This window comes from Zonotrichia albicollis, chromosome 1 (genome assembly GCF_047830755.1).
Source record: "Zonotrichia albicollis isolate bZonAlb1 chromosome 1, bZonAlb1.hap1, whole genome shotgun sequence".
Lineage (NCBI taxonomy): Eukaryota > Metazoa > Chordata > Aves > Passeriformes > Passerellidae > Zonotrichia > Zonotrichia albicollis.
Genome location: NC_133819.1, coordinates 117,018,933 through 117,031,813, shown reverse-complemented (window position 1 = coordinate 117,031,813; position 12,881 = coordinate 117,018,933). Strand labels below are relative to the sequence as shown.

At 39.3% G+C, this 12,881-nt stretch overlaps 1 protein-coding gene across 1 annotated transcript; it reads left to right on the top strand.

The window, feature by feature from the left end:
• The first annotated feature begins 3,672 nt into the window (after positions 1-3,672).
• On the top strand, positions 3,673-10,851 carry CYP7A1 (cytochrome P450 family 7 subfamily A member 1). The gene is made up of 7 exons (XM_014267118.3): positions 3,673-3,811; positions 4,156-4,300; positions 5,559-5,799; positions 6,153-6,766; positions 8,052-8,182; positions 9,056-9,231; positions 9,866-10,851. The coding sequence occupies exons 2-7, from the start codon at positions 4,221-4,223 to the stop codon at positions 10,163-10,165; spliced, it is 1,542 nt and encodes a 513-aa protein (XP_014122593.1). The 5' UTR covers positions 3,673-3,811; positions 4,156-4,220; the 3' UTR covers positions 10,166-10,851.
• Positions 10,852-12,881: the final 2,030 nt, after the last annotated feature.

Genomic DNA, 12,881 nt, shown 5'->3' with positions numbered 1-12,881 from the left:
ATATCTGGAATTACAGTCTCTCTGGGGAAGATACTGCGTTTCTGACATGATCCCTTGGTAACAGCAGCTGGGTTATGAGGGCAGGCTGGGCAGTGTTGTGCCATGGTGTGTCAGGTCTGTTGTTGTGAGGGGACACGGCAGCCAGTGTTCTCTTCCCTGTGCCCAGGGCATTGCTGATGCCTTTCAGCTTGCAGACATATGATGGCTGTGCCAAGTCAACACTGATCCTGCACAAGGACCTTCAATTTCTGGACTATCCCCAGTACAGGATCCTGTGTGCTGATAGCCATCATGCCTCTCAAAAAATAGATGTTTCTTGTGGCTGGTGAGGAGTAAAGCCTTATTTCTTGTTCTGTTTAACATTTTCAGTGATCCCAAAAAAGCTAGGTTTTCAGCTTGGCCCTCAGAAACCTCAGTGATCTTACCCAGCATATCTCCATATCTTCATTAAAGTGATACTTGATGTAAATGCAAAGAAAAATATATAGACCCATGGAAGAAATACCATTTTTGGTGTATGGAAACAAGAAACAAATATTGACTCGCCAAGTTCAGTGGCTGCTGTAAAACACAAGTGCCACACAAGGAGGTTACCAGTAGGTGGTGACATATAATTATTTATTAGCTGTTTTCTGGCTTCAAAGGTTCTGAGCTACAAGCAGCTTCACTGTGCAATTTCTTGTTTAAGCTTTCCTTTTGTATTGCTCCACCTTTCTGAGATCTCTTTTACAAGTTTCACAGCTGCAGATGTGTTTCCTAGCTGCAATTGCATCTTCTGGCTGTAGCATGTTAGCCTGCTCGTGTTCTGCGAAATGCAGGGCTGCCTTCCCACTGCTGGGCAAAATGCTTGGTTTGTGTGGTTTCAGGGATTTTTGTCTGTTGGTGGAAGAAAATAAACGAGTTCTCACAACACGTGCATGAGAAAAAAAAGCCAATCCTTTCTTTGTACAGTGTATCTCTTATTTACTTCCCATGAATAAACAAGTTATAGAGTTAGCTGTAGAAATCTGTGTGGAAATCTGCTATTTACTGCCAAATGTAATCAGCAGCCTCTCCTAAGTCCAGCACACCCTTTCTGCACATCAGTGCTCCCAGGTTATGAAGCCATTAGTAACCCTGGAAAAACATTATTCCCCTCAGCTTGGTCTATCTATTTTTTTCTGTTAATTTAAATACCATGTATGGATTGTCACTAATAAAAGCCATACAGCTACAACATATGAGATAAAGTTCAGGTTTGGATAATGAGCAGTTTTGGGGTAGCAGGAGGAAACAAGCCTTAAGCCTTCTCTTAGGCTTCAGGAATCACCACGGAAGTGAGTTGTTTTATGGGAAGGGTACTGGCTCCATGGAGGCCATGGCTCAACTTGGCTGGCTGGAGCAGCGGTGATAGATAAGAGTGCTCCTGGCAGCCTCTGCCCACAGCCAGTGGGTGTATCTGGGTGAAAAGTGCCCTTTGGGGGAAAGTGGTGCAATCTAACCATGCATCAGTCTCACCACAGTTCCTGGCCCTGAAGACACGAGCAGACCTTGTGCAGACATGGCTGCCCCCGGAGCCCGTGTGGGCAGCCAGGCTGGGCTGGAAGCGCTGCTAAATGGGCGGTACTGGGTGAAATGTCAGCATGCCTGCATCCACGTGCTCTTGAGCTGGACTTTCTGAACTGGTTCTAGCTCAGTGCTCATTAGGGCTTGACAAAATGGTCCTATTACAGTTCTTAAAAGGTTTTGCATTTTCTAACTACTGTTTGATACCTTGCTGAGTTTTTGATGAACACCCATGCTCAAACCTGCAGTGACAAAGGCTTATACATTCAAACATATGCAGTGCTTTATTCCTGACGCTGTCACTGGCCTGAGTTGAGTCTTGAGCCCAAGTTGTGACAGTTTTTCACATTAATATTCTTCTTACCATTTGCACGAGGAGTTTTCTTCACCGAGCCAGGTCAGTACGTTTTTTCTGACTTCACCCATAACTCTCGTGGGTCATCCCTTTAGGCTGGGGCAAGACAGCCAAGCTCATACACAACACACAAAGGCTGCAGAAAATGTACTCTCTGTCAATCAGTAGGACCAGATGGTGTCTTTAATCCCTGCTGTACAGACTGGCAACTGCCTGAGCTTTGTCTGTGGGAAATAAGGTATTTGTCTGAAGAACACCAAAATACCACACCCAGAACATCAGAGCACTCCACTGGTGCTGCTGAAAAATCAGGAAAGCCTAATGCCCACTAATATTAATGGAAGGAGATTCACACATATCATCTGCTAAATTTGGTGGAGTATCTGTGGCAGACAAGACCCCTGCTTGCCTTTATCACAAGGACATAAGTCACAGCCTGCAGCCTGTTGTAATACAGGCTGGCTTTGGGACTGTAGGTTGGCCTATATAAGACTTTCCTGAGAAGAAAAGCAATTGTTTCAGGTAAGTTGCCAGGCAGGTCCTGTGCTCTGCTGTTTTAGAGCTATTATATATGTACAAAGCAGAAAGTGAAAGAAGGTGGGCAGCTTTAGAGAAGTTACTGCTGCTGTTTGCTGGCAGCAGGATGCCATTTATAAATGATGTTATCATCACTTTGCAGCACAACAACCCAAAGCACAGAGAGAAGAGGCAACTGTGATGGCAGCTCTACCTAGTGCAACACAAGATATGATGAGGGGACACAGGCAACTGCTGCTGGTTAAATGTTATTCCTGGGTGTTGACAGGAATAACAAATTGTTGACAAAATTGACAGTAACTTCTGACTTTTTCAGTGTTGTTTCAACTACACATCCAAAAAGAATTAGACACCAATATAATAAAATTATTGTTATTTTTTTAGGATGAAGAAGTCACAGGATGAAATCAAAGATGACGCCCAGAACTGAATTTTTCAATAATGCAAACAGGCAGGAAATGGAAAAGCAAGGTTTTTATAACGAAATTATATAATATCAAGCTAAATTCAGCTGATGAAAAACTTTTCATGGGAAAATAAATTAAGCACCTGTGCTTAAATGAAAATGGGAGGACTGGAGATGATATGCAACAGGAGTGATTTTTAGATTAAGTGAGGGCAAACCTTGATCCTGCAAATAAGGTTAATTTCTTCGGTATAGTAATTTAAAAATTGACTCAAATATAATGACATGTGCACAGTTATCCCATGCCTCACTGCCTGCCCTGGTTTGAAGCCAGGAAAATAGTTCCACCTGCCAGATTTGAGTGTCAATGCCTTCAGTGTAGTGTTTGATTGCAACAGCAAGATGTCCAAATCTTTACTGTTTTATCACATAACTGTAGGGACACCAACAAAAACTGGTACAAAAGTGAGTCTGAAAAACCCTTCAGTTTCTCTCTTAGAAACATATTATGCCTTGGATGACTAATGGAACATCACGGTACCGGAGCTGCCTCCTTGATGGCTTGATGCCAGGTCTAGGAGCAAACCAAAGTTTGAATTCTCATAAGTCAACAACAGAAAGGAGAAAATATTTAGTGGGAAAATAAAAGGTGGTCCAAGGACAATGAAAAAAGAAAAAACTGAAACCGGCGTGGTTGTCTAGATCTACTTTCCTTTTCTTCTTTGATTCACTCTATGAGTCTGTGAAAGACCATTTCTACCCTTTCTTCCAGACAAACATTGTTAGAGGAAGTAGGTCCACCTCCGCAGCCATCCCTTTGCCCAGCTGCTGAACCCGCCGCTCCCTCTTGCAGCGGCACTCCAGAGCCAGGGCAGCCCACAAGGAGAAGGGAGGGGAACAGGCTGGCAGCTGAAGGGCAGCACGGGCTGCAGCCACCAGCTAGCACAGCCTGAATCTCCTGGACACCGGTCAGTAACCATTTCATATATTGCTAAACTTGAACTATAAACTGCAATTGGTAAATCTGCAGGATTCATCAAAATACACCTGGCTAACCTTCAAATTATCAACTATTACAGCTGTTTGGTTACTTTGGAACTGCTTCTGCTACGTGACATTAGCTCAAGGCCAGATCTGCAACTGTCTGCATCAACCTGGCAAAGCTTTCTGCAGAAAGGTGGCAGAGAAGAGAGGGAACAAGCTCTCTCCAGAAATGGTTAATCAATAGCTTGCTAGGTTGACTCAGTGCCATTAGATACAGTAGTGTACCCACTGTATATAAATTGTGATCTGTCTTCTGTTTCATTCTCAGTCATCTCTCCTGCCATCCTGGTAGTTACCCATTTTCCACCTGGAAGATTTTGGGCATTACCAGAAATGTTCCTGGCATCCTGGGTCTGGGGAACGGCAGTAATACTTTGTTGTGTGTCTTGGTTTCTTCTAGGGAGGAGGAGAAGGTAAGGACTCTTTCTGTAAAAGCATCTCAGTGTGCCTGGCCCTTATTTGTATCAAATATCCTGTGTACATCACTAAAAGAACTGTAGTCAGACACATGCAGGACAGCATAGACAATGCTGTAGTTTGGTCTTTTGAGAGATTTATGTTCCAACCAAATTTTTGTGTATGAATTCTGCAATAATAGTGTATGGATGCCTAGAGGTAGCTGTAGATAAAAATCTATGCATCAGGGAGGTAATTAAAATATTAATATGTATGTCCTGATTTCCTAATGTTCTGAGCTGTAATTTCACCTGTATTGTAATCACAGAGAATACCTACTTATATGTAATTATTGTTTAATACCTACTTACAAACATTTTTATATTATATCTAGTAACAATTTAATACAGGTAATATTTATGTATGAGGTGTATTCCTTAAAAGCATTTTCCTACTGACACATTTATATAAGGAGCAAGTAATTTGCTTAACTCTTCTTATCTTTTAATTTCCGCAGTCATTTTCTAGTTTTATTTTTAAAAGTTTAATTTTAAAAAAGATTAAAATAATTAACTTCATTTACTGGAAAAACCGAAATATTATATGAAAGTTATTTCAGCAGTCAATGTCCTTATGCAGGAAAGCTGTTTCTACTTAAAAAAGAAAATAATTTAACCATATGCTTTGCTTTAAGTATCTGCTTAATTTACAGCATGTGCTTGATGACATGTCTGAAACACTAGCTCGTATGCTTACTGAGAATCATAGCAAAATTCCCATATTTTTGGAAAGATCTGGTCTATTAATGGGATATGCCAATAATAACAACCTTTCTATGCTAAAAAGTTTCTTTCCTTGGTATTTAAATTAAATTGTGGACAAAATTGTCCAAAAATGTATAAGATAATATTAGTGTGATGGATTATTTATTAATGTGACAATTTCATAACTGTGTTTTAGCTAATGGCAACAATTTTGCATTTGGACAGGTGAAAAATATACATCTGATCCAGGGAAAAGAAATATTACATAATCAAACTGGTTTATTATGTGTATTATTATGTCTATTAATAGTTAAGTTGTTCTTTCTTATATAGCTTAGCTCTTTGAGGGGAGAAAAATTACTTGTAAATAAACTACTTATTTGTGATTTTTTTCTTTTTTTTTTTTTTCACATTACACAAAACCTACCATCAGTATTTTACATACCTGATAGTTCTGGAGAAGACATCCTTATGCATAATTTTAAATGGAGCTTTTGTTTGTGTTTTGTAGGCGGCAAGGTGAGCCACCACTTGAAAATGGGTTCCTTCCATACCTGGGCTGTGCCTTGAAGTTTGGTGCCAACCCCCTTGAATTCCTCAAAGAAAAGCAGAAGAAGCACGGCCACATCTTCACTTGCCATGTAGCAGGGAAATACATTCATTTCCTCACTGACCCTTTTTCATACCATGCGTTGATGCGCCAGGGAAAACACTTGGACTGGAAAAAGTTCCACTTTGCTACTTCTGCCAAGGTATTCCTGGTTTTAATATCTAACATGTGAAGTATCTGCTGGCATACCCAGTTAATCCCTCTAAACATAACTATGCCTTTGGATAGTTATGGATTGGTTTCACATTTCTGCACTTTTACTGGTTTAAAATATTGAGGTCATTTTTTCCTCTTCCTAAATGGAAAAGAAATTTGCAGTGATTTGGATGTTCTAAGACTATACATTATTCTAAGACTGTACATTATTTTGTTACATTTGTTATCCTTCCCTCTAGTAAGCTATGAAGTTATACTTTGGCTTGTGTTTCTGTTAGACTTTATCGTCCAGGTAATGACAGGCCTTACTTATCATGCATACAATTTATTTTGTGACAGGCTTTTGGGCATGGTAGCATTGACCCAGCGGAGGGAAACACCACTGAAAATTTTCATCAGACTTTCATTAGAACCCTTCAAGGCAATGCCCTAGATGCCCTCATTGAAGCAATGATGGAAAACCTCCAGTATGTCATGCTGCAGTCAAGAGCACCTAAGCTTCAGTCTAATACCTGGGTGACAGAAGGACTTTATACCTTCTGTTGCCAAGTGATGTTTGAGTCTGGCTTTTTAACACTTTTTGGTAAAGAATTTAATTCAAATAATGACAAAAACCTATCATCAAAGCAGGAAACTGAGAGAGCTCATATCCTAAATGCCCTTGAAAACTTCAAGGAATTCGATAAGATTTTCCCAGCCCTCGTGGCAGGGCTGCCCATCCACCTGTTCAAGAGTGCCCACAGTGCACGTGAGAAGCTGGGAGAGGCCCTCCTGCACAAGAACCTCCTGAAAAGGGACAACCTCTCTGAGCTTGTCACCCTGCGCATGTTCCTGAACGACACCCTGTCTACCTTCGATGACATGGAGAAGGCCAAGACCCACGTGGCGGTGCTCTGGGCCTCTCAGGCAAACACCATTCCTGCCACCTTCTGGACCTTGTTCTATCTTCTTAAGTAAGTCCCTATGCTTCCTGCTCCCAAATAAGAAAAATATTTATCTTTCAGAAACCAATTCATTAGTACAGGCCAATTCCACTCCTTGATACCTCATCAGTGAGAAAAAACATGGTTTGCAGCAGAAGTGCTGTGTTGTTCAGGACTTCCACAGAAAAGACCTTCACCCATCTGAGAACAAGTGGTGGTAGCACAGAGCAATTCTTTAGAAACTTTTCTTTTTTTGTTAAGGAACAGCACTCCAGGGCAATGCTACACTTTGTCAAGAAAGCTTTGGAGTAAATCTGTATGATACGACATTAAAAGTGCTAGTTACAGTCAAAACATTAATTGTATTAAAGGCTACAAATATAACTGGACATTTTTAGACCATCTCACTAGAGCAGGCAAAATGAGGTTTAACTTCATTATTGTTTTCACAGATACTTAATAGAAAATAATTTATATGTTGATAAATCCCACTGAAGCTCTACTGTAGATTGCACGTGCTGAGCTTGTTACTTGTGAGACAAGTGCACAGCTCAGATAATACTATCAAATGTCCATTTTAGAGTGGGCCTTTCTGGATTATCTGCTTCAGCTAACACTTTTACTTATCATACCTACTTCCAATGCTAAGTTTTGAGATTATTTAGTAATTTTTGCTCCAAGAATGCATTTGCTTTAGATTTTCTGAACTTGGGGTCTTTGAACACCCTGATTGTGCCTTCGTCAAGACAAAATTGGAGCCTCCTTTATTGTGTTGATATATTTCACCAAAGCTCATATATTCCATGTCTGGAAGAAAGGCTAGACAGTGAATGGTACTATGTGGGCCCTTAGTATTAGGAAGATTCTTTTCAGCTAGACACAATATTGTCACAGCTGCCAGGATAAATGATGTTATAAAATTGATCTATAATCCTGTTCCTAACCTTACTACCTGCAGTGGGGCTATTTCCTAATCTACAACTGGCTGGTTTTTTTCTTATTTTTGGCATTGCTTTTTAGTGCCAGTACTGTTTATTACCTGAATTACACACATCAGTTCTGTCCCACTTGTCATTGCCGACAAAATCAAATACTTGGGATTCCTTTATTTTTCTTTTTTTTTCTTTTGAAGTTATCATACCTTTGCCAAGACATGAAAAAATGGAATTGCAGCATTTTGCTGCAACATTTTTATTTTAGAAGGTTGTGCTTGTTGGTCAACAAAATAAATTTTGGTCAGAAAGAAAGTTAATAGCAAAACCACTTTTTAAAGAATTTTTAAATTTATGTTATACCTTTTCTCTTTTGATCTTAGGAATCCAGAAGCAATGAGAGCAGCTACCAAAGAAGTGCAAAGTGTTTTGGAAAGTGCTGAAGAGAGTATCAGCTTAGATGGCAAACATATTTCCTTGAACCGGAAACAGCTGGATAATATGCCAATACTAGGTATGACTATTTTATGCAGTATTATTTTATGCAGAAATCACACTACAATTTCCATGGTCTTCTGTTTATTACCATATAAATGCTTGCTATAGAATTCCTATGGAATTAGCAAAGAAACAGGAGAACAGGAAACTATATGTTCCTTAACAGTAGCCAACACAACCAGGCTTCCCAATATCCCAGGTGGTATTGAGACTATCAAAATTCACATGAACAGCATTTTTTTATGGGTAATGGTATGTCTCAATAATCCTACACTGAACATAACATAGACACATGGATAATTCTGAACAATATTTTGTTTGATTATGTCTTTAAATCAAATAAAAAGGTGTTGCCAAAACTTAAATCCCTATTCTTATCATGTGAAGCAATGTTTTCTAATACCATTACTTCTATTTCCTCTCAATATTTTTTAAATTATAATTTTCAGTACTTACAGAGAGTTGTTATGATGCTGCTTTTTAACTACTGTTACTTAAAAAAAGAGTCAGCTAATATTGAAACAAAAACTTCCCACATTATTTTTTTTTCTGAGTATGGGTTTCTATACAGGACCTCTTAAAGCTTCAGAAAATACAGCTCACTGCACTGTTTCTTTGTTATATTTTCACTTTTGAACATTCTGTTTCATCCACTCTAAGCATTCTTTGTGGTGAAAGCAGATTAGGCTCTCAGTGGTATCTGCAAAAGGGATAGAAATGCTAAAAAGAAATTAGAAAGATACTTTCTTAGGCATTTAGAAAGTTAATATTAAAATATTTCTTCTAATAAATCCAGGGTTTGATAATGGCCCTGAAATAGTTCAAAATCCATGACCTGCCCCCAGTTTCACTGTTTCCATGGCAATCATTCCTTGTCCTCTCCCAACAGACAGCATCATCAAGGAGGCGATGAGGCTCTCCAGTGCATCCATGACTTTCCGAGTGGCCAAGGAGGATTTCACTTTGCACTTGGAGAATGACTTCTACAACATTCGCAAAGATGACATTGTAGCTCTTTATCCTCAGCTGCTGCATTTCGATCCAGAAATCTATGCTGATCCCTTGGTAAGCATTTTTTTGCAAACTGTATTGAACTTGGTGTTCTGGCAGAAGTTAACAGGCCTTTGGATAAAGCACTTATTGAGGTGCCCCATGGCTGGTTCTCTGTTGTACCCCAGACAATCCATTCTTACACCTGAAGATGTGATAACAGGAAACAAAAACAAATAAAGGCAGTGAAAGCAGTACCTGCAAGACGTGTTTGAGTGTAACCAAAAGGTGTGCTATCAGCCTCAGACAGCCCTCTACTTACTGTCTTCCTCAGTGAGGGAAGATCACCATGATGAGGGTCTTTGAAGAAGGATAAGGAAAATAGTTTCCCAAAGGCAGGGAATTAGAATTCTTCCAGTTCTCCTTTCTCCTCCTACCACTTGAACAAGAATGCATGTTACAATCCTTATTTTTAGAGGTCAGGAAAGAAAAGGGGAGTTACCAGCAAAGAACCTGGGATCCTGTCCCACATAACAGAACTTCTCAGAGGCTACTCTTTCTAAAACAGCCCCATGGGGGATGGTGGTACTGTACGATGCTTACTGCTGGAGACATCCCTTTTCCAGCCTGCATTTTGTCTCTTGGCAGCTTTATCTGGCTTTTGGAGGTATCCTAATACCAAGGAACCCTTTTGTGTGTTTAATTGCAGACATTCAAATACGATCGCTTCCTGAACGAGAAGGGAGAGGAGAAGACCGACTTCTACCGGCACGGCCGGAGGCTGAAGCATTACTACATGCCCTTTGGGACAGGCATAGCCAAGTGCCCGGGAAGACTCTTTGCTGTCCACGAGATTAAACAGTTTTTGGCTCTGATGTTTTCATATTTTGAGATAGAGCTTGTGGACAGTAATGTGAAGTGTCCCTCTCTAGACCAGTCCCGTGCAGGACTGGGTATTTTGCAGCCATCCAATGATGTTGATTTCAGGTACAGGCTGAAATGCTTATGAGTACATGTTTTGTATTATGCATATACACTATGTACTAGTAGTACATAAATACACTGTATATACTAACAGTACTAAATGCACTGTATAACATATGCTTTATATACATTTTATGTATATATGCAAATTAAATGCTTCAAGTCTTGGGGGAAAATATATGTAAAGATGCTACTTCACCATTTTAATGAAAAATGTGCACCAGCATGGTACCAGCATTCAGTGGGTTTAGTGCTCTCTTTTGATGCAAATGTTTCCCTTTTTACCAACCATTTTGAAAGGCAAGTTCAGGTTTTCCATTGTGTGTGTCCAGCAGCCGGGTTTTTTTTCTGTCAGCAAATACTTTCCCACAGGTAGAATTTCATGAGCTAATTCATAATAATTTAAAAATTGTACTGCAGTTAAAATACAATCTTTTCTATAATTGAAATGTTGGGTGTGGGGCTGGGCCTCCTCACAGGTGAAATAAAGTTTTTGTTGTATAAAGGCAGATTCACAGTGGGGAGAAGAGAGTTTCCTGGGGAATTACATTTATGGTTTTATGAAAAACTGGAAGAAGACTTGAAAAAAACCTACAGAAATATTCACGTTCAAGTGAAACCTCAAAACTTGTATTATATTCTTTGTAAGATACTTATTTTTAGAAAGTACTAACTGTGTTAAAATAAATTATATTGGCTGAACCAAATGCATCTCTAGACTGTTTGTTGTTTTCACATCTTAGCATTATCAAAGGTTTATGCACTCATCCAAACCACCCACACCAGTTTTAAACTAGCCAGCTCAAATACCAATATGGAGATAAATAAATATCTACCACATATTCACCAGTAGTTCTAGCTTCATTTAACCCCATTGCCTAAATTCCATATTCCATGAGCCTCCTTAGGTTTTTTTCCTAGTCTAATTCCATTAAAGTTACCATGGGTAGTAGTGTGCCCACACATTTTATTTTCAGTGATGGCATGTCCATAAGAACCATTGTTTCAGGGTTAATATAATTTAGTTCTCTCTAATATCCCTGTCCTTTTCTGCTACAAGTGGTGGATGGATGTATGTATGTCTGTCACAACAGTCCATTTTTTAATGAAATTTCTTTGGTCTGAAAGAGAGAGCTTTCTTATAATTTGCTGATGAAAAGAACATATGGACTTAAACATTGTTTTTATCCTGCTTTTTTCCAAGAACTTTTGGTCTGACCTTTTGTCCTTAACTCAAAAGTAAGCCTCATGAGAGAAGATGAGATGCAGGACTATTTGATACTTTCACATTCTGGCAAGATATCCAGCCTAGCTGATAGAACTGTTCCTAAATAAGGAATTTTTGATTGAGTTCTAGAATTACTTTGAATTATCTATTCTTTTTTCCTCTCACATCCACTGTGCTAAATATTCAAAGGTTAATAAAAAGATTATGCAGCATGTGCATAACACTTTATTTTTTGTGCAACACACATTTATTATCTGTGTGTTGTCTTTGTAATTTTATTTAATCTTTTTGCATTTTGAAAGGAGAACAGAGAATACCAATTTCGTGCACCATGTATAATATTAAACAATTATGTATAATACAAGGAGGGTTGAATTATTACTTTGGTTCTCTTGGGAAGGATAGTTTCCAGTACAGCTTGTTTCCACACTTCTGCCAATTATATTTTGTATGATTCATATAAATTATAATATATTCAATGTAAACTAATTTGGAGAGTGAATGCAAGCCTAACATGTGCCCTGATACTTGTTTTTATCATTAGAGTATCTGCTCCTTATTTCTTAAATAAATCCTGCTTGAAACAGCAGTTTTTGAGGGCAGCATGGCTATGTAATATTTTAAGAAAAATACACTTCCTTGAAGAAAAGGAATTCAACATGGAAAGCAACAACAGAAAAGAGATAAGACAACTGCTAAACTAATTCTAGGTTGCATCAAAAATTATGCCTCTTTTACATCCCATTGTCTGCTTCAAACCAACTGCTCCAGACTTTTCTGGCTGTGGTTTAAGGGGTTCTTGTGAGTTCCTTTGGTCAATGAGAGAGTGAAGTATTCAGTAGCTCCTCAAGCTGATCTGACTTTCAGCTTCCCAAGAGTGGGAGAATAATGGACGATTAGTGAGGGAGATTGTGAACATGGTCAAATGGCTTGCAAGCTGAGGTGTCAAAAGCCACGTACATCATAGCAGTTATTGTTTAGCCTCATGTGCTGGACAACACCTGTGTTCAGATAACACAGTCCTGAGATAGATTTAGAGGTATCCTGTTGAGCATAGGTGAGATTCCTGTCCTGCTGTGGGAACAATCAAACTGTAGTAATCTACACCTGCATGAATCCCTGATATAGAAGGAAAAAGAGAAGGTTTGGTGATCCCCTAGCACTCAGAGAGGTCCATGGTGCCTGCATCCCTGCCTGTGTGCCTCTGCCTGGATGCTGCTTTGGGAATCCCCCCACTGGCATCACGATTTAAACCCAGACAACAACCAAGCACCAAACAGCCAGTCACTCACTCCCCCAGCAGTAGGATCAGGGAGAGAATCAGAAGGGTAAAAGCTAGAAAACTTGTGGTTTCGTTTCAACAAAACCAAATTTTCTCTCCATTTCATCCATGCTGTTGTGTTTGTTCCTGTGTCCTGCCTGAGCTGGTTCACACACCAAGGAATACTTACAATAAAGAGCTCAGGGGAAGGTAAAAATATCAGAGGATCACCCCACAGATTAAAGTCCAGTT

Excerpts from the sequence above, each read along its gene's own strand:
- CYP7A1 (XM_014267118.3), top strand. The coding sequence starts at position 4,221 with ATGTTCCTGGCATCCTGGGTCTGGGGAACGGCAGTAATACTTTGTTGT. Across the intron at positions 5,800-6,152 it reads ACTTTGCTACTTCTGCCAAG|GCTTTTGGGCATGGTAGCAT; the intron begins GTATTCCTGGTT and ends ATTTTGTGACAG. Across the intron at positions 8,183-9,055 it reads GGATAATATGCCAATACTAG|ACAGCATCATCAAGGAGGCG; the intron begins GTATGACTATTT and ends CTCTCCCAACAG.